The sequence below is a fragment of the Rousettus aegyptiacus genome, unplaced genomic scaffold (genome assembly GCF_014176215.1).
Source record: "Rousettus aegyptiacus isolate mRouAeg1 unplaced genomic scaffold, mRouAeg1.p scaffold_m13_p_13, whole genome shotgun sequence".
NCBI lineage: Eukaryota > Metazoa > Chordata > Mammalia > Chiroptera > Pteropodidae > Rousettus > Rousettus aegyptiacus.
This window is the reverse complement of record NW_023416288.1, coordinates 20134121-20157102: the sequence shown is the minus strand read 5'-3', so window position 1 is coordinate 20157102 and position 22982 is coordinate 20134121. Positions and strand designations below refer to the sequence as shown.

Here is a 22982-nt window from a genome sequence, read left to right as displayed (position 1 = left end):
ACTGAAAAATGAAAAAGTTTGGCTATTAAAGTCAGGCAAACAAATTTGCATTTGGATTATCTAGCACTACCTGAGTGACTTTAGCTATTTCTGAATCTGAAGTTTCTGTGATATGGAGATATTTAATACCACGCTCAGGGAATTATTTTAAGGATGGAGCAAATGTACGTTAAGGGCCTGGTATTCAGCAGGCCTGTAATGAATCTTCGTGGACACCTCATCCCTCAGCAGTAAATTAGATAAAGGTTTTAACTTTTCTACACATTACGAGTTTTTTCCAGTCACAGAGCATATCCTTTTATTAAGTGTGTCAATTCAGAAACTCTAGGTAAGACGAGAGAGGCACAAAAGAAGCCGCCTTTCTAACTCTGGATTGCTAAACCCGCAGGAAGCGCTGGGCGGACCTCCAGTATCCCAGCATTCCTCGCGGTGCTCCCGTTGCTCTGCGCTCAGGTTTCTATGGTAGAGCCGGTCTCGGAGGCGGCGGCGGTGGCGGCTGCGAAAGAGTAGAGGCTCCAACTTTTCTCTTGGTTTGGCGTGCAGAGGGTCGCGATGTCAGAGAAAAAGCAGCCGGTAGACTTGGGTCTCCTGGAGGAGGACGACGAGTTCGAGGAATTCCCTGCGGAAGGTAACCGGCTGGGCTGTGCTGGGTCCCGGCGTCTGGGCCACGCGGACCGTGACTCAGGCCTGCGAGGGGAGGAGGCGCGGGAGCAAGGGCCGGGCGGGGAGGCGCCTGCGGGAAGTCTGGACCCCCGCGGCCGGCTCTGGGGGCTCTGCCCGCGCGACCTTCCGTGCGACCTGCCTGGGGTCGGAGTGTCACGGTGGGACTCGCCGGTGAGGTTGAATGCCTTCTGCTTCCTCATTGGGAGGAGCCACGGCGACTCTGGGCCCCTAGTTCGGGTGTCTTGGACGGTTGGTCCTTTTACTCTTCAGCTGGGTCACCCGCCACCTCGTTCAAGCCAATATAACCTCTATTCCTTTTATTTTCTTTTGGTTTAGGAGCCTTCCTTTGCTTTTAAAGTTGCCAGAATTAAATTGTTGCTTCCGGTTGGGCTAGTGCCACTTACTTTTAAGACTTTACAGATGAAACTTGTTAAGTAGGGTGGTGGATAGATCAGGTGTTGGTGCTTAATACACATTATTTTGTTGCTCATTCATTTTTGATCACTTCGAACTAACAAATTTAAGTATTTATAAGACCCTAAAACGTCTATAGTTTGTTATCTTCATGGTTACCAAGAGGAACTAATTCATTTTCACAAATGTAGCATGTCGGTACCGGTATTACCATTTTTCAGATAAAGAAACTGAAATTTGACCAGTGTCACATAACTGGCTAGAAATGATGGACACTTGACCCTTTTGACGCCACAGTTCTTAAACTTTTTAAGCTGTACTGGTTCTGTTTGTTAGATCGTATGGCTAGTTACAGTTTCCAAATTACTTTATTGGCTTAATGTTACACATAGGGTAAATAATCTCATAAGAAAAGGAGGTTGTGATTGAGTAGTTTTTCTAGATGGTAGAAAGGGAATTGTGGTTAATGGTGTACAGATTTGTTATATTAAGCAATTACTGCTTCACTAAAATTGTCCTAAGTTGTACCTATCATAATTCTATTGTGCATCAAACCACACAGCTGGAACATTTGTTCTTTGTAGTTATAGTCTATTTTTTTTTTTTTTGGTGGAAGAAGACATTATTGTGCATACTACACAAACTCATAAACTAACAACCCAAAACACTTTTTCCCCCCTCCTATTCTAGGATCCATTATATATTGTGGGGATTGTTTTTTTATTTTGGTGGTAGATATATCTGTTCAGATGTGTTTTCTTCACCTCACTTTGAAGTTTGATTCACAATGCTCCGACATTGATCTGTGTAATAGAAACTGGCTTATCGAGGGCAGGATCCACTTCTTACTGAAATTTCATGTTTTAAAAGGTTAGCATGTATGTTTTCATCATTTATCATATACAAGGTATAATGTTAGGCACTTTATTTACCATAACCCTGAGGAAACAGGCTCAGAGATTTAAAAAGCTTGCCATTAGGTGAATAAACCAAGATTTGAAAGGTCAGTCTTTAGTGAATCCTCAATCCAAGCTTTATCCGTAACATGTAGCAAAGTGCCTGGCACATAGTAGGTGGTTAATAAAGGCTTGTTAAAGGAATGAATCTGTATGTAAAATAAGTAGTTGAAAATTGACTGTTTAAAAGGATCTAGAGATAACTGTGTACCTGATGATGCACATGATTTTTCTCAGCAACTTTTAACAGCTTTTGCAGAATATGTAGTTCTTGTTTTAAGTTTATATTGTGAGCAGAAATTGGTTGAAAATGTTGATAGTAACATAGAAAAATCTCATTAAAGCTAAAAAGTAAAGCAGAGAATATTTTTTGTGAAGACAGGGCCTCTCACAACAGATTGGTTTATTTACGTTAAATAACTCACCTTTTATTGCTCACCTTACAGAATATTTGTCTTCAGGAGGTTGGAATTTGTTGAATCTGCTTCATTCAGGAAACTCCATTTAAAATGAGAAATAACATTTGAATTGATTTTGTTTAGGTTTCTGTATTTTTCTTCTTTAGTTTTTAATTCAGACAGTTTTCCTTTGTTGTTAATTTCAATTATTGAGATTTTGCTGGATGCAAAATCAGCCCATGAGGTGAAGCCAATCAATATTTACTAATAAAAATTGCTCTGATAAATAGCAAAATAAAAGAAAAAAAACTTGGAAAAATATCTTCAACGAATCATTTATCTTTTGAAACGGTACATTTCTGACATTTTTAGCCTAGTCGTGGTTAATTTTCATTGCCATTCAAAGTATGATCTCTGGACCAGCAGTTTTGGCATTTAACAAGCCTGGGAGCTTGTTAGAAATGCAGCATCTCAACCTAGACCTACTGACTCAGTTTGGACTTTACCAAGGTTCCTAAAGGATGTGTATGCACAGTAAAGTTGGAGAAGTACTGCTTTAAAAATGTGGCCTATTTTGAATCTTTCAGTATTTGATTTTTCTGGTTATTAACTCCCTGAATTACTTTCAAAGTTCTTTGCCTTCTTTGGAAGTTCTTGTGATTGTCTTCATGGTAAATATGCCACTGACAGAATCACAAATAGATAACAACTTTTAAATTGCCTGCAATCTTCTTTTCAATTTATGCAAGGTCTTTCAAAGGTCTTGTTGGGTGTCTCTGCTCCAGAAAGTGGATGATGTCCACTGTCAAGGGTAGCTTGCAGCTAAGAGCCTGCTATGTGAAAGGCTTTACTGAAATTAATGTGTCCTTGGTTTAACTAAAGAATTGTCCATCTTTTGGGAGTGTTGTTGCTACATCTCATTCCAGGGAAGAACTTGTTTGGTAGGATGCCAGTTCAGTCATTTTAAGGAAGGGAAATTTCTGTTTTAAAAAAGAAACTAAGATAATGTGTTTTCACGGAGGCCTCATTGTTTTTTTTTCTGAATATCTCTTCAGAAAATGTGCGTTTTGTGAGGTGAGGTGATTCTCTGAAAGTACAAGGGAACAAATGCTTCCCCCATCCCCATTATTTATTCTGGATCTGTGTTAACGTTAGTGGTTCTTCACAATTCTAGTTGGTAGGTGTGTAATCTACTCATCATTAAGTAGGAACTGTTAAAAATTATGTTTAGGATCCTTGTGAAACTCATTCTGCAACTTCTTGGCTATTTAAACTGATTGAGAATAGGCTTTATTAGGAAAGCATTCAATATTCTGGTCATGATTGATTATAATTTTGGAGGCTTTGGCATGGTTAGAATTCTAGAACTGGAAAGCAACTTGAAGTCTACAAAAGGTAGATTTTTTCAAAGTTTAGGTTGGCGGTAGTAGAGTGGGGTGTAAAACTAAAATACTCTTAATTTATTTGAAACTTCAAACAACTTTTCATATTCAACAGCTATTGAAAGTGCATTAAAATATTTTCATTAATCTCCTTTCTCTGACAAGGGTAAGTTGGTGAGAGTAAAAGTGGGAAGAACAAGTGAGCTTTTAGATTCTTTTAGTTTCTTTTTCCTGTGCCAGAATCGAGAGTTTTTTCTTTTTTTGAGGGAAAAGCTTTTAAAAAAATATTTAAAATGAAACTGAGTTTGCCTTCAGAAGCAGTGGTATTTAGAAGAGAATATTATTATGCTAAGTATTCTATAATTTTTCTTTAACCAGTGAAACTGCTGTATTTGAAGAAATCAAGAGCAGTATACCACCTACCTCCTCACCCTCCTTGAGAAATTCCTGGGTAAGACACTGGATGAGAATATGTCTGTTGAGGCAGATAATAAGCTGGTGGTCTCCCAATGCTGCCAGCATTCTAGAATAACCAAGGCACTCTCGCCTGTGTTTAACAGAGTAGGTCATCTTGTAATTCTTAACCAGGAGAGTATTTTGGGATGTCACATTTACTCGACAAGTAGAAATGTGAAATAAGTATCAGCATTTTATGAGTAGAGATCAAGGATTTTAAATGCCTGCTATTCATAGGCCAGTCCTGAAAAATGCCACTGAGAAATATTTACTTGAACATTGGATACTAACTGGGCTAACCCATTAAAAGAAGGATTCCTTACAATCTTAAATGTAGAGGTAGATACAGCTAATATTGATTATATCAGATATCACACTAATTATTTTACCTAGTACCAAAAGGGGCTTTACTACTTTCAGTTATTAAATGTAATAGACACATAAATAATACTGTCATACATTTAAATTAATTCATGGTCATAGCAAGAAATGGAGAATTCATGTTACTAAATATTTTTAAGAAAAAAAATAAAACGAATGGCAAAGTGCCTATCGAATGTCTTCATGCCAATCATATGCTGCAGTGAATAGTCTTATATCTTTGTATGTATGCTTTTTGCTTTTATATAAGTAAACTCTTAAAGAAGAATTTTCCAGGTCAAATTGAAAGGTGATTTAAAAAAATTTTTAATATAATTTTTTTACTTTGAAATAATTGCAAATTTACAGAGTAATTGAAAGTATAACCTCCCCCCCACCACCATAAGTGGGTAAGTTGCCAATCTGATGCCCTTCACTCCAGAATATTTTAATGTGTATATCCTGCAAAGACAACCACAGTACAAACATCAAAATTGGAAATTAACACATTGATACATTACTATCATCTCTAATCCACAAATTTCTTTCAGGTTTCTCAGATTGTCTCAATAATGTCTTAATTTAGAGGCATGGATTACTACATTCAGTTGTCGTGTCTCTTAGGTTTCTTCAGTCTAGAGCAGTTATCAATTTGTCTTTGACTTTCGTGATTTTGACACTTGTGAAGATTATAGGCCAGTTACCTTGGTGTTTCCCTGTGCTTAGGTTCATGTTCTGCACCTTGGCAGGAAAATCATAGTCATGATTTTTTGTTCTCATTCCATCCTATTAGGTGGAACATGATTCTCGTTTGTTTTGTTACTGATGATGTTCACTTTGATCACTTTATTAAAGTAGTGTATGAGAGACTTTTCCAATTTTAGATTACTCATTCATAATTAATAAGTGTTTTGTGAGGAGGGACTTTGAAACGCTGTAAATACAGTATTGCATTCATCAAACTTTCAAGCTATTTATGTTAGCACAGACTCATGAATTCTCATTCAGTGGGTTATAATATATTGCTGTTATTTACTTTCATCTCCAAATTGTCCCCTATTTGAAGAATGGGAACCCCTTCAAGCTGTCTGCTGTAACCTTTTGACATGTTACCATCATTCTTTGTGCATTTTCTAACATTCTGACACAAGAAGGTATTCAAGGCTAATCTTATGCTTTCCTGCTCTAGTTCTGGAATTATCCATTTCTCCGAGGCACATTCCTTTTAGTGTGGAATAATATTTAGAAGGCAAGATCTTAGCTCCAACTTTGCAAATTGCTTTTGGGACCATCTCAGTAGACGAAACTAGGAAATATACTAATGTGTATACACATATATATACTTTTATACTTATATATGTGTATGCTGCTATAAAATCATGAATTCACTCAGATATCTCCAATTACAGTTCACCACCATGGGGTATATTTCTAGTTTTTTTTCTCTTTCTGTGTTTATAATTCCTCAACAGTGAGAAACCTGGCTTCCGTTATTATAAATATATTGTCTATTTTGGTCATCCAATCTTTTTTGCTCCCTCCACCCGTAGATATCCTGCTTATCTCTCTTGGGCTTCAACATTCTGTATCATGCCAAACTCTTCTCTTCTTACTCCACGCTCTGACACATCAGCCACACAGTGCTACTCATCTGGATGAATGCCCTTGTGGCTCTGCTTCGGCTCTGGCACCTCACTAGGACCAGGTGCATTTTGAAATTTGACATATATTTTCAAATGTCTTCTGTGAAGAGTTAATTAACAGTCCCATCTATAGTTCACGTTTTCCTCATAAGTTTGATTATAGTCCATATGAAACATTTAAGTCATTGTAAACCCGATGGATGAAAAATATAAGCATATCATTTGATTTGGATTGATTTAAGTGAGATTGACCATTATGTTTTGTCCTTGAACTGTTACCTTCTTAATTCTCAGTTTCTTCATATGTAATTTATACATAATAATTAAGAGTCATGTAGGGATTACATGGTTATGTTAGTCCGATGCCATAACAAAATACCGTATACTTAGTGTCTTATACAACAAAAATTTATTTTCTCACAATTCTGGAGCCTGGGAGGTCCAAGATCAAGGTGTTAGCTGATTTATTTCTTGGTGAGGGCCCTCTTCCTGGCTTGTAGACTATTGTCTTCTCACTTTATCCTTACAGGGTGGAGGAGAGGGAGCAAGCTCTCTGATGTCTTTTCCTATAATGGCCTTATAATTTCATCACTAGGACTCCACCCTCATGACCTCATATAATCTTAATTACCTTTTAAAATCTCCATCTTCAAATACCATCACATTGGGAGTTAGGGCTTCAAAATACGAATTTTGGGGCCTGGGGGACACAGGTAATCAGTCCATAACAATGATACATGTAAAGTACATAGCATAGAGTTTGGTGTAAAGTTGGTATTCAGTGATCATTAATTTCCTTTTCTACCCCCTAATATGTTTAGGGATTCGGATTCTGGATGATGTTTAGTTTATATAGAATTCTAACTATTTTTGACAAATTTTATTTGTAATTCTAGGTCTATCCTAATTAAGCTTGTTGAGATTGTAGGTTATTTGATAATATATTTTCTAGTGTTAAAAACTTTTAAATTAAAAAATATGCTGAATTCTTTTCCAGAAGTATTTTTAAAGATAGTGTGATTATTTATATAAAATATGAAAATACATAAAACAATAGCATACATTGTTTAAGTATGTATACAGGTGTACAAGAGGCATAAGAAATACAGTAGAGTAAAAAACCCACAAATCAAGATATTGGTGCTTGGCAGGGGGAAATGAGAAGTATGACTCAGGATATTACATAGTAAAAATTATTTGGTTAGCTGTTTCACTGATTCTATGGAATCAACAAGCAATAAGCAGTTATGACTTAAATAGTATTATTACTCGGTTGTTAAACATTCATTGAAAGATGTGATGAACTGTGAAAACGTCGAGGGGAAAATAAGTTTTAAAAACTATAGTTATACTCTTCTTCTGAGGTCCTAAAAATTCACCAAATATCTTTTTTTTTTTTCCTTCCAGTTTTATATTCTTTTGTGTATTTAATGCTTGGTAGAAGGGGACATGAATTGTTTTTATTCTGGAACATGTTACTCTTCTTAATTCCCTCACTCCTCAAGTTCTCTTGCAGTGATTAGCACATCATAAATGATTTACTCGATGAATATATATTTCCTGAGTGCTTCCTATAAATCTGGCACTCAGTGGTGCAGAGAGAGAATGATATTGACTGCCATTTATCAGTACTAAGTGCTTTAGATACATAGTCTCATTGGCATTGTACTTAGTAAATGGTTTGTACTTAGTAAAATTAAGTAACTTCTCAAAGTCACAGTTAACTACAGGCTGCTCTGAGCCAGATTTGACTCCTTGTGGGGTGGGAATGATGGGGTAGGTGTATGAGTGTGTGTGTGTGTGTGTGTGTGTGCGCGCGCACGTGTATGAGAACTTAGTGATACAAATGTTAAGGGAGATATAGATTAGTGGTTTTTCATACCAAGCTTAAGCTTTATAGTATTTTGCAGATGCTTATCTTGGGATGTGGGGCTCCAAGTCCTTCCCTTGCATCCCCAATTAAACCAAAGCAACTTTGCTTTTGATTGTCTTTCTCTGTTGGGCTTCTGGGTAAGATTTCATTTAGTTTCCTTCCAATTGCTGCTGGTGGTGGTTGGGGGCAGCAAGGATTAATCAATTGATAGTAAAGTGCAACAGCCGTTGAAAAGGGGAAATTGTTTTCAGTTGTGTACAATGTGAGACGGCAACATTTGAATAGAACTTTCAAAAGATAGAAATGTAGGAAAGCGGTTGTCAAAGGAAAGGAAAAGGAATAGATGCTTGGAGGTGGAAAATCAGTGTGTATAATTCGACTGTGAAATATGGTTATAAATACATGTAGTTCGGGGCCTAATCATGGAATGCTTTAAGCCAAATGACCAGTTTGGACTTTATCTTTAAGTAGACGAGACATGGATTTTTTTGTTGGTTGTCGGTTTGATATGTGTGAATTTCCTATAGGTAGGAAGTGGTTTAGGAAAATTAACCCAGCAGAATTAATTTGAAAGGAATAGAAAGAGACCGAGTCAAGGAAGCTAGGACATTGTTGAAATAGCTTAGGTGAGGAGGACTAAGGGCCTGAAATAGGTTGTCATTAGGAAAGAAGTGGAGGCCGATGCAAGAACAACAGAGGAGCTTTGGCAACTAGTTTGATACGGAGTAGTGAAAGAAGAAATCAGGGGTTGTGATTTTGCACCTACATGTCTAATGGATGATGGATGGTAGAGTTCACATCGGATACACTTGACTCGGTAGTATGGAGGAGCAGAATGAGGGAATTAAGATGAGTGTAGTGCCTGAAGGGCTTGGAAAGATGAGTGTAGTAATGGCTTTGGGAATTTCTTAGAATTATGGAGAAAGCACTAATCAACAAAAGAGAACCAAAGTCAGCATGAAATTGTAGTGAAACCATTCTCTATATATGTATGTATGAGTGTATGTGTGTGTGTGTGTGTGTGTGTGTATTTTTAAATTGATGAAAATAATTGTGTTTGAAATTCCTTTGTTTTCTTGTAAGAAAAATTTTAACTGGTTTTGTAAGTTATTTGGAGCCTCTTGTTTCAGACTCCTGGTCACAAATAACTACAAGGTCACCAATAATCTGGTAGCAACATCATTTATAACTTGCTTTTGGTTGCTTGCTCTGAAGTTCCTCACTCACGTTTTTGGTCCTTGTTTGAGAAAAAACCCTTTTTCACACTTAAATGTCAAGGTAATACTTAGATGAAATACATGGGATCTTTGATAGGTCAGATTTTTGAAATATAAAGCTAGTCACAGGTGTAATTCTCACTGGCAAATGTGAACAAAGCCAAATTTGAGGGCAAACCCTAAGCAATTGAGAATTGCTAGAAACTTATGTATCAGGCATCTGTTATTGGTTATTTCCAATTCTGACTTCCTAAAATATGGTAATTTTTTTTTTTTTTTTTACCAGTACACATCTGGAGGCTTGCACACTGAAGTAAACACAGCTGTGGTTATTTAAATGATTAATCACAATCCTGACAATACATTTAGTCTTAAAGATGAAGTGTAGACATTATAAAGACATCCACATATTAAAGAAAGGCATTAGACATTAATCAGGTATCCTCGTTTGAATTTGTTATTTTGTCCTTTTAAAAAAAGCCATTTTTGGGTTTAAGGCTTTAAAAACAAATGATTAAATAAAATTGTATGGTTATCAGTGTATGTTGTAATTGAAAATTAAACCACAATTCAGAGATGTGTTGCAAGAGATGCCAGCCAAATCCCAGAGATTATAACAATCATAGCTTGCTACATGTTCACTTAAGAGTTTACCTGTATTGTAATTTACATGTATTGTAACATGTACAGTGTGATGGATTTACGTGTTGGAAATAATGGTTGGGCCTATCATACCCTATCATTTAAACTTTTTATATAATATAGTATATTCCTAAGTAATAAAATCTTTAAAGTTTCTATCTAAAATATAGATTCTGGTTTGTTGGTGTGAACACTAAAATTTCTTAATGGTGTGCTTCTTAAATAACTTAAAATACTCAAGTTGTAATTCAGAAGGTTAATCATTGTCTTGGATTCTTCATCTGTGGTGATTGGAAGAATAGTATGGCATATAGACTTCAGTGCATCTCACTCCTAGGATAAAACATTAAGGTTAAAGAGTGCATTCAAATTTATGTGATGATTAATGAAGAATTTAACCAGCTTTTTATCTTTGTATTTTTACAAAATACAAACTCTTAATTATGTGTCTTAATTATGATGTACTGTATAATGATGCCAAAGAAATATAGAGTTAGTGTCATGAATCTTTTTGTGTCGTTCTTCCTAAAATTTTGATTACAGTACTGTTTTTTTCCCCTTTGTGAGCCATTTCTTTTTCTTGATACTTTATTTCTACCCTCTTTCTTTTCCCTTCCTTTCATTAAAAGAGTATGAGATGATTATAAATGGGGGGATTGATGTTTTGTCCTTATGCTAAATGATTTTCAGAATTCATCTCGATAAACTAAAAATTGTACTATTAAAAAAAAAGACTGTTTTAGTATCTTCCTTATTATATTATTTTGAATTTTTCTAGCCTTTTTAGTATTAAGGGTTGGTGCTCCTAGAAAACAAATTAACAAATATGTTTTTTTTTTTTCGACTCTCTTAAAATTAAAAAAATTAAAACTAACTTGAAGACATCAGAATGGCATCAAGTAATTAGTGTTGAAATCAGCATTTTGAATCTAATTACATTAAAAGTTCCTGGTGGGGGGCCCTATATTTTTGCTCTTCTGTAAAGGGTAGATTTATAAGGTTAGTAGAGACATATGAAATATATATTTCTGTTATTTTATATTTCTAACTTGGATTTTTTGACATGTTATCTTTTTTTTTTTTTTTTTTTTTTTTTTTTTTTAAGGAGCCAGTGCAGATGGAAACCACCTAGTCAGTTTAGGAAGCTGGTTAGTTAGAAGTGTTTCAGGCTGATGTGAGGCTTGGTGTCTTAGAACCTTAAAACAATTCAGTTGTAACTTGAGTTGTGTCATGCCCTTTATTCAGGAACATATTATACATTCAGATTTTTTTTTTTAGAACATTAAACTTTATTAGATATATTTATAAAAACTCCTTAAAATATCAGTAAAACAGTATTTAATTTGGCAGTTCCTATTTCTAGGCTCAATCCAAACATATTTTAAAGTTTAGGAGTTAAGGCTTTGAAATAATGGTAAAACAAGTTAATATTTTCTTGTAAGACAGTCTTTACTTTTTTTTTTAATAGTGATAATGGTGAAAGTTTTCAAAGAAAGTTACAATATAAGTGATCTCTAAGGTTTTCGTCTCCAAAATTCTGTAATTTTAAACAATCCTCACTATTAGCCATTTTATAAGAACTTGAATTATAAAGCCAAAGCCAAACCTTGCTGTGTTGTAGTTTAATGAAATAGTGTTATGTGAATTTTTTATACTGGAAGGTCTTAATGTCATTAAAATAAAATAAGAAACAAAATTCTAAGTTGTGTATTAATATTATTAGGTAGCTATGGAGCTCTAGGTTATAGTAACTGGAAGGAATGTGGAGAACTAATAAAGTTATTGTTTACTTGATATAAAAGGGATAATGGATTTAGTTCCGTTATAAATTCAATATCCAAGAATCTAAATTTCTATAAAATATAAGTTTGAGATTTGAAATGCTTTATTCAGTTTTTAAAATTTAAGTTATTTAGTTGATTTTGGGTGATATTAATTTAAAATTTGATCTTAGGCTGCACCCCATACCACCTATACTTAATGCTCCTCTCTTGTATACTGAAAACTGCACTCTCTGCCTGCTTTATTTTTTGTATTGTGATAACTCACTTTTTTCTGACTGAGTTTTTTTTGTTTTTAGAACAACAAAGAAGTTTATATCTAATGTATGTAGTAAACAGTTTATTATTGATTACAATGGCAATATGAGTAGCAGCATTATTTTATCCCTATACTTAATGATGAACTCTAATCACTTTTTAAGTCTATAGAAGTACAAAAATATTATTCTTTCATTTTATCTTTAGCTTTAGGAATACATGTATCTATTTTAAAAATTAGGTTGCAGTAGCTGTCTGATCACCCTTCCGTAGACTGAGGGAAATCTTGAATGTAATTTCCTTTTCTTTAACTTCTTAATCTATTCTCATTATAAAAAATAGTTTCACAAACTAAATTTTCTGCTTGAGCTTAAAGGTACTTCTACAAGAAAGGAGAAAATGTAAGGATAGATCTAGCCCAGTCAATTTAGTTTTGAGTTACAGTAGTCAATTTTATTATTACTGTTGTTAAGAACCTCAGAGAATAGTACAGGATTTGAATTCAGGTAATTGCAGTGTTCCTTCTTTGAGAATAATATTACTAGGCAGTGTAATAATATTACTAGAAAATTTATGCAGTTAACAATCAGTATTTTTTTATTGAGAATTTTTATTAATGAATATACATTCACTGCCCTATATAGTGATTAAAATTAGGTATACATTTGACTGAGCTTCTTAGCAACCTGAAATAAATATCCTAAATAAATAACAACCTTAAATAAATGAAAAAACTTTTTCATATTTTCAGGGACTGAGGTTTAAAAGAAATTTCCCATATGATGTTTCTTAGGGGAGCATTGAATGAGGTGATCACTGTTCTCAAAAACATTCTTAAATACAGTTATGAATTTTATATAACTCATTCATAATACATGATATTGTTAATCTCTTCAATTTTTACTGAAACCAAGTGAAACCATCACTAGCAATTGACCACTTGGAGGGAACTTAAGAAATGTAGTTCCATTTACCCAACATTTTACCGAGTTTCTGCTGTGTGCCCGGCCTTCAGCTGTAGGCATTAGAGTTGCAAATTTAATAAAATTTGGATCCTACCTGAAAGTTTTGAATAGTAACTGACAGGAATGGCAGTGGTCATTTTAGCCAGCAGTGGAGGATGGGCATATATACTCCGTAAGGTTGGGGAGAAGGGGACAAAGAGGACCATAGTAATAGTCTGTGAAGGGAATAATCACTGATAAAGATTAGCATAGTGGCAGCAAGAATAGGGAAGGGGAGACTAACTCTGGAGATAATTGAGTTGAAATAGAAAGGACATAATGATTTTTAAAATTTGAAAATAGTAGCTAAGATACCTTCTAAATTTTTGGTTTGGGGGACCAGGTAAATGGGAGTACTTTCTTTTTAGATCATGACGAAGATATACATGACATTAAAAAATTTTGTCGATACATAATGTAACAAATAAAATACCCCTATTATAAGCCATTGCTGAAAAGCTTTAAATCTATACGTGCATTATAAGAAGAGAAGCCTAAATTGTACCTTTTGTTAGTTATTTTTCTTTTTAGGTTGAAATATTCTTAGCCACGTTTCTAATGGATAACTACTAAGGTAAAGCTAATGGCTAGGACATAAGAGTGTGTAGCCCTTGGATAACTACTAAGATGAAGCTAACGGCTAGGACACTTAAGAGTGTGTAGCTCGTAATTACTGTTTTTGGAGGGGAGGGGATTAAACAAAATACATCTGATTTAAAGTTCTGTTGCATGTTTCACAACCATTTGTTGTACATATGCTAGGTACTGTTTGAGTTTAAGAATACGAAGGTAAATAAAAGAGTTTTTCTTAAGGAGCTCAGACACTAGTAATGGACATAGACATATAAACTTAATTGTGATTGTGCAGTATATAAGTGCTGTCCACAAAAAAGGGGACATATTCTCTGACAGTAAGGAGGAAGAGAAGGGAATAGGGAAGGTTTCCAGAGGTAATTTCCCAATAGATTTTTTAAAAACTATTTTTTTGCACATTTTAATATTAAAACTTTAAGCACTGTGGAAAAGTATTAAAAAGAGAGCAAGTGTGGAATGGGAGAAGTGGAGTAAAACTTTTTTTTGTAACTATTATGGTGGCGATGTTAACTGGATTTATTGTGATGATCATTTTGCAATATATACAAATATCAAATCATTGTGTTTTATACCTGAAACTAATATAATGTTAAATGTCAGTTGTATACTTCAGTTAAAGAGGGCAGCAAATACAAATACCTAAGTTCATCAGATATTTTGTCACATTTATTTATATTGTACATATGATACAAACACATTATGTATCTAATAAATATATATGAAAATCATTTGTAAGTAAATGGTCAACAAAGTTACATGACTTAAATATTTCAGCATGCATATCTTAGAGAATAAAGACATATACAATAAAACAATTTTGCAATCATATTTAAGAAAATATTTGGCCTACTTTTTATTATCTGTATATGACTTATTTTTTTTTTATGTATTACAGTTTTGAATTTTAGGCTGGTGTCTTACTGCTTCTCTACTTGCCTTAGTGTTGTTAGTGCTGTTTTGTTTTGAAAGATTGTGAAATAGATATTATAACTAGGAAAATAAATATCCTGAAATTATAAAATTTTCATGGCAAATAGAATTTTTTATATTAACTTCTGTTTTAGATTATCTGGAAATTCAAGAATTGAGAAAACTAAGACAGCATAAATCGAGATTTAAAGAGGAAGATTACCATTTCTCATAGATACAGTATTTTGAATTGTGAGAGCCTTCAGTGGCAAACTTTCTGAAGTTTTTGTGTTTATGGAAATAATATATGAGAACTATTTAGACAACATCTGTTTTGTTTGTAGACTGGGCTGGTTTAGATGAAGACGAAGATGCACATGTCTGGGAGGATAATTGGGATGATGACAATGTAGAGGATGACTTCTCCAATCAGTTACGGTAAGCTTTAGGCCAGGTTTTTATATAACTTACCATGAATTGTAAGCATGGAATATGTAATTTACATATGATAATTGAGCTCTTAAAAAATGATTAATCTTTGAAATATGTTTTTGGATTATAAAAAGTAAGACATTCTGCCTTCCTCTCCTGTGTTACTAAACACGAACTTGATGTAATTGCGTAGAACTTTTGTTCTACTTATCTCCTTTTGTAAAGGAGTTAAGTAGAAAGATATTTGCTATTTTTTATCCTTGTGGATTTAATTCTGTCAGTGTTACTGTTCTGCTGATATTGAATCACAGTAGAAATTAAAATCGGAGTGCTAGGATCTAATAAATTGGTGATTCTCAACCTGGAATGGAGATTGGAGTGATGGGGAGTATCCTTTTTCATGTTCATGTACAAATCTAATACAATGATTGAGCAAAGTAAAATTTATATAATATAAAATTAACCATTTAGTGTACACTTTAGTGACACTTTGTATATCGTGTCATTTAACCATCATTTTTATTTAATTCAAAAACATTTTTAGCACCCCAAAAGGAACACCATACCCCTTAAGCATTCACTGTACATTTCTCTTTTTCCCCAGCCCCTGGCAACCACTAACCTGCTTTCTGTCTTTTTGGATATGCTTGTTCTAGATATTTCATACAATAAGCGATCTTGTGTGTCTAAGCTTCTTTCACTTAGCATAATGTTTTCAGGTTTCATCCATGTTGTCACATGTTTCAGTACTTCATTCCTTTTTATGGCTGAATGATATTTCCTTGTATGGATATGCCACAGTTTATCTTCTTAATTAGTTGGGGGGCATTCAGGTTGTTTTCAGATGATGGCTGTTGTGAACAGTGCTGCTATGAACATTCATGTACAGTTTTTGTTTGAAAACCTACTTTCAGATTTTGGGCATATAATCCAAAGAGTGGAATTTCTGGGTCATACCGTAATTCTGTTTAACTGTTTTGAGGCACTGCCAAACTTTTTCACAGCAGCTGAACAATTTTACATTACCAGCAAGCAATATGTGAAGGTTCTCTCTCATCTCTTAACATTCTTACTAAAACTTGTTAATATCATTTTTAAAAATCATAACCATCCTGGTGGGTGTGAACTAGTATTTCATTGTGGTTTTGATTCTTATTTCCCTAATGACAAATGATCTCTTTTTTTCAGATTGTTTTGATCATTTATTACATAAATAATAAATGTTCATCATTAACAATGTAGAAAAGATAATCAATTTGAAGATAATAAAGAGCATTTGTAATTCCATTGCTCTTTGACTTACAAACCAGATTAACTTTTTTCTTTAAATAATTAAAAAATTTTCAATTATAGTTTGCATATAATATCATATTAGTTCTAGGTGTACAACATAGCAATTAGACATTTATACAATTTACAAAGTAATTACCTCAATAAATCTAGTACCCATCTGACACCATACATAGTTATTACAATATTATCAACTATATTCTTTATGCTATACTTTATATCCCCTGACTATTTTGTAACTACCAATTTGTACTTCATTTCTTCTCTTTTTTCACTTATCCTCCCCACCCCTTCTATCTGGCAACCATCACAGTGTTCTGTGTATCTATTAGTTTGTTTATGTTTTCTTTGTTTATTTTATTCCATAGATTCCACATGTCAGTGAAATCATATGGCATTTGTCTTTCTCCGTCTGACTTACTCCGCTCAGCATAATAGGTCCATTCATGTTGTTGCAGATGGCAAGATTTCATTCTTTTTTTGTGGCTGAATGATATTCGATCGTATACATGTACCACATCTTCTTTATCCATTCATGGACACCCAGGTTGCCTCCATATCTTGGCTGTTGTTAATAATGCTGCAGTGAACATCTGGATACACATGTCCCTTCGAAATAGTGTTTTGAATTTCTTTAGATGAATACCCAGAAGTGGGATTACTAGGTCTTTCTTTGTCTCTTGTTACAGCCTTTGTTTTAAAGTCTGTTTTGTCTTATATAAGAATTGCTCCCCCAGTTTTTTACTTGTTTCCACTTTCATGAAATATCTTTTTCTGTTCCTTTAACTTTCAGTCTGTGTGTCTTTTAATCTGAAGTGTTTCTTGTAGGCAATATATGTAAGGGTCTTGTTTTCTTATCCATTTAGCCACCCCATCTTTTGATTGGAGCATTTAATCCGTTTACATTTAAAGTAATTGTTCATAGATATGTAGTTATTGCTATTGTGTTATTCATATTTTTTATCTTTTTTTTCTTCTTAAATCCCTCTACCATTTTTTGTAATTCCATTATGGTGTTGATGAACTCCTTTGCTTTTATTTTTGTCTGGGAAGCTCTTTATTTCTCCTTCGATTCTAAATGATAGCTTTGCTGAGTAGAGTAATTTTGGCTATAGGTCTTGGCTCTGATTTTTTTGTGCCAAGCACTTCTGGCCTCCAAAATTTCTGTTGAGAAATCAGCTGATAGTCTTATGGGAGCTCCTTTTTAGGTAACTAATTGCTTTTCTCTTACTGCTTTTAATATTCTCTCTTTGTTTTTAACCTTTAATTAGGATATGTCTTGGTGTGGGCCTCTTTGGGTTCATCTTGTTTGGTACTGTAAACTTCCTGTTATTGCATGTCTATTTCCTTCACCAAGTTAAGGAAGTTTTCTGTCATAATTTCTTCAAATAAGTTTTCAATTTCTTGCTCTCTGTCTTCTCTGTCTGATACTCCTATAATGTGAATGTTGTTACATTTGATGTTGTACCAGAGGGCCATTAAACTGTCCTTGTTTTTTTGGATTCTTTTTTCTTTTTGCTGTTCTGATAGTATGTTTTCTGCTACATTCTAAATTGCCGATTCGATCCTCTATTTCATCTAATCTGTAGATTCCCTTTAATGTATGCTTCATTTCAGTTATTCTTTATTTCCGACTGGTTCTTTTTGTTTTCTAACTGATAACCTCTTCATGCATTTGTTGATCATTTCTGTATCTTTTTTGGAAAAATAGTTATTCAAGTCCTTTGCCCATTTTTAAGTTTGGTTGTTTGTCTTTGTTGTTGAGTTGTAAAAGTTGTTTACATATTCTAGGCACTGGGCCCTTATCAGACATATTATTTATAAATATTTTCTCCCATTCTGTTTTCACTTTCTTCATAGCATTCCTTGCACAAAAGATTTTAATTTTCATGAAGTCCAATTTTGTATCTATTTTTAAAGAATCCATTGCCAAATTTAAGGTTATAAAAATTCATCTCTCTGTTTTCTTGTAACAGTTTTATAATTTCAGCTCTTACATTTAGGTCGTTAGTCCATTTTGAATTAATTTTTGTATATGTTATGAAATAAGATCTAGCATTATTCTTTTGCATGTGCATATCCAGTTATACCAGCACCATATGTTGCAGAGGCAATTCTTTCCTCCCTAATTTTATTTCGATTCCACCCATGCATATCTGTTCCTCACCACAGTTATCTAGATAGACTGTCACATACTTTGCTCAAATCAAGACATTGAAGTTCTATTGCAATTGTCTAATTTTCTAGTCTAGGACATTTGTTCAAAACGGAAGGGAGATAATTTATAACAAAATTTTTAAATTCATTCTTAATTATGATACAGAAGCTTTTTTTCTACATTGCATATTCTTTATGGACTCAGAAATTGTACATTCTAAGGACTTTAGTATTTTGCTGGATACTAATAACAACTTTACCCATCCCCTTTTTCCCCTTTTGGAATAGTACAATTTACCTTTCACTGTTATTCTTTGTGAATAACACTTTTACAATTCTCTGTGATTTCTCAAAATTGCTGACTCTTTGATTTTTGACTATATCTTTTTGTTCTTTTAGTACTCTGAGATGTAATTATTCAGAGCCTTGAGACTTTAAACTACTTTAATGCAGTATGAAGTTATTTTACCTTAGTTTTCAATTTTATCTTAATGATGTTTTTTTATTTGCAGTTTCATGGACAAGCTAGGAACAATAGCTATTGAACAGTAATCTTGCTTTTTCTCTAAAATCTGTTAATATAACACCATCTATTCCAAGCATTGGATCTATCTATTCTTATTCTTCTTTATCAGTATGTAGCTCTCAAAATTGTTATTTTTACAGAACTCAGTCCATTCTAGGATTAAATCAATTCTTTGTATATAAGTTCTTGCCACTTTCTTTTTGAATTTATTTTTGGCTTAATTCTCTTAAAACTGAGCTACATCAGAGAACACCCTACTACTTTTTTTGTGTGTGCATTCCCCCTTTCTTCCTCATTAAGATCATATTATATTATTTGAATATTTATTTTCAGCCTTTTCAACTCTGTTGATCACTGTTCTGTGTTCTTAATCATATATTGGTGTTTTCTGTTATCTTTTTGAATTTTTTTTAAGTTGAGACTAAATGAGGTTTTTTTCTTTTGCTATTTCAAATGAGTTCAGTTTCTTCAAATGTCTTTTTTGTCTTTCATTAGTCAGAAAATAGCACTTTTCTATTAAAAATTAAATCAAGATATTATTGAATGCTATGATTTTTTCAGGGACTTTTAGTATATATATACATTGATAATTGGATTTCTTTTCACTACTACATCTTGTCTTTTTACTGGTTTGGAAATAGAGAATTATGCATATATTCTTTGTGTCTTGTTTTTATAGTACACCTCCACAGTGCTCTTATGTTCTCTGTTCTGCTTTTGCCTTTAGGTTTGTGAATTTCTCTAAATGTAAAAATTTAGTTATCTCTATTAGTGAATAAGATTATTTCTTTTTATTGGGTCATGAGTATCTTTTCTCACAAGATTGTTTATATATCTCCAGTGCTATTAAATAGAATTTACTGTAGTGACGGAAGTGTTCTGTAAGCTGCCTTATCCAGTACAGAACCCACTTGTTTCATGTGGCTGTTAAGCTCATGAAATGTGGCTGGCATGGCTAATGAACTCCATTTAATGAACTAATTTTAATAAATAGCTACATGTGACTACAATATTGGACAGCACACCCTCAGATAATCCTGCTTTTTAAAAAAATTGTCTTGATTAACAAGTTTCCTGCAAAGATGTTTTTCCTATCCTAATCTTTTTAAACTGTGTTGAGGACTTTAATGTGGTGGTATAAACTGTGGTAAAAAAACAAAAACATGTTTTACTGTTTTCTGCCATTGCTGGGTCCTAATCTAACTTCGGAGAGGCTGTTCATACTCTAGAGTCAGTTATATTACATGGATTTCAACTCTGGATCTACCTCTTATGTCGCTCCATGTATTGAGCAAGGACCTAGCCTTCCACTTTCTGTGTTTCTCTTTCAATGTAATTACCTTTAACAAGGGAAGGTAGGGAAAAAAAGGCTACTTGTGTCTCCAGGTAACTAAAAATGCTTCTGTTTCTGTTTTTGCTGTTTCTGCTATATTTGCTTCTTTACATATCAGTAGAAATAGATAGGATTATGATATTTTCCTAACCTTGCATCACATTTTACCTAAGAACTTCAAGAAGCCACTATAGTCCCTGATTAAAGGAAGAGGACTTCCTAAATCTACCAGTGGCTATATTAGTCTTACTTTTGTGCTATTTTTGTCAAATAGTGTACATTCACTGTGTGTGTCCTGTTGATATCATTGGAGTTGTGCTGGATTTCTTTGCTAGATTTTTCTATTCAACAGGTTCATGTTTTAGTGTTTTTATATTGTTCTGTGTTTTGTATTTGGTGGCCTAGATTTATTTTCTTTTTTTATTTCTTAATATCCTAAATTCCAGCAAAGAAATTTTTATCTTCTCTAAGAATTTAGCTAATAGAGAAGCATATCATTTTTTCTTTTGTGTTTGTAAACATATATAAATGTAATTGGTCACTACCTCATGCCAGGAAGTCAAACAGGCACAAACTCAGACTGAGTTGGTGTACTTGTTTTCGTAAATCAAAAGTTGAATTTTGGGGGTGTTTATTGTCATAGTTGTTAAATAAGAGAACATGAATAATCTACATTGATTTTGTTAAAGGCAGCGGAAAACTAAAAAAGTTTTAAAATTATTTCCATTTTAATTAAATTCAGCAAAGGAAAGGGTAGAGTCAGAAACTTGTGCTGATCTCTTGACTCCTGCCAGATTCAGATTTTACCATCAGCCCATACTGCCCTCTACACTTGAGCAGAAGACAAAAATGATTCATATGAATAATCTCTAGCTTTAATATTATTCATGGTTTTAGGTCAGCATTTGTATTATAAATAACTAAAAATTTTAGGGAATTGAAGGAGTTTGGGGAAATGAATAATCAGTATTATACATCATTCCTACCTTGTGCTTACACTGGATAGTGTGATAGTGTTTAAGCTGTTATACTTGAGAACAATGTCTTTATCTTACTGGATGTAATAATGTAGGATACATTAATTATGCTTTACATTTGTATAATATTTCATCATAGATTGGACTCAGATAATTTTGTTGTGAACTCTTATAAAACATGGCAGATAAGTTGCTAGTGATATTTGGAGTGGTAGTTTAAATGGCTGAAATTGATTACAGAGCTAAATTTTTTTGTGCAAATGTTTTATACAAGGCAGATAAACAGTTGCAGTTGACATTCTCAAAGTGTGTATTTATTCTAGTATAAATTTTGAGATTTTTTCCCTCCATATTTAAAATTATTTTGCTTATAAATAGTTAATGCAGAATAATTTGCACAATCCATAAATTTAATTTATAATTTTTGTCTTGGTTAGAGCAATAGATACATGTCACTATAGAAAGCAATGTTTATTCTTTATGTGTACCTATTGTGATAATTATGAAATTCCTAAAAGTTTGATACCAATGTCTTGTGTTCTTCACCATATAGTTCATGATTCTTAAAAACAGAACATTTACATGGTATTTGGAAGATAGTAGTAAATTTTTCACATTTCTTCCATAAATTGATTTATCAGAAAATTAAAGAAAATGAAATATAAGTTTACTAATAGGAAAGTAAAATTTTATTAGCATTTTGTTGATTCACATCCAGTTTCTTTCTTACATAGGTTTTTTTTTTTTAGGGACTAAAGTAAAGCTATTGGTAGTATTTTAAATTGGTGCTTAGACTTAGCTCGTTGACTTATTTATTGTGCTATTTCTAAAAACTGTTTCTTTAATTTATCATAATATCTAGTGATGTTGTTTTTTTGTGTTTTATTATAGAGCTGAACTAGAGAAACATGGTTATAAGATGGAGACCTCATAGCATCCAGAAGAAGTGTTGAAGCAACCTAAACTTGAACTGTTTAATAAATTGTAGGAGAACCCAGGATGGGACACTTTAAAAAATATGTTTATTTCATTACCTGCTTGGCTTTATTTTTGCTTTTGTAACACAAAAAAATAAATGTTTTGGTCTAATTTTGGTTTGGTTCAGAAGTATTGATCTTTGCCTCTAATTATTAATTTTCTCATTCATGATTTTCCGGGACTTTATTATATAGTTACAGTAAAATTTCTTGTTATGAATTTTTTTAATGTTAACTGAGGCTTAGAGAGGTTAAATGACTTGAGTCTAGAATTCATTGGATCTCCAATTCAATATTTTTCTTAAACCACATCAATTAAATGTTGGCCTTATTTATGAGGTACTTCTTGTAAGTTATATTTAACCTTAATCTCATCTGTATTTTGAAAGCTTAGGCAATATTTATTGATATTTCTAAGGTGATCCTTTAATGCCTGTGTTTTAAAAATATTTAAAATTGCTAATTCCTAAACCATTAATAACAATATTAATGGTTGATAGAGTATTATTAGTACTTAGAATCCACAGTGGTTTGATTGTAGTTCTAAGAATGGTGTCTTTTGTGAAAATTAGAGAAGTTGGCTCAAGATTCTTTGTTAACATGCATATTCTCAGGCACTAGATAACATTCATTTAGTACTGTTACCACATCTACTTTTGTGAGTGGGATATTTAATTTGGTTGGTAAAGAATTTTTTTGATAAGACTTAGAATGGAGCTAAATGTACAATTTTTATTAGG

The 22982-nt window shown here is 33.2% G+C and overlaps 1 protein-coding gene across 1 annotated transcript; it reads left to right on the top strand.

The window, feature by feature from the left end:
• The first annotated feature begins 447 nt into the window (after positions 1–447).
• Positions 448–22372, top strand: SEM1 (SEM1 26S proteasome complex subunit). The gene is made up of 3 exons (XM_016133696.2): positions 448–628; positions 14895–14988; positions 22157–22372. The coding sequence occupies exons 1-3, from the start codon at positions 553–555 to the stop codon at positions 22197–22199; spliced, it is 213 nt and encodes a 70-aa protein (XP_015989182.1). The 5' UTR covers positions 448–552; the 3' UTR covers positions 22200–22372.
• Positions 22373–22982: the final 610 nt, after the last annotated feature.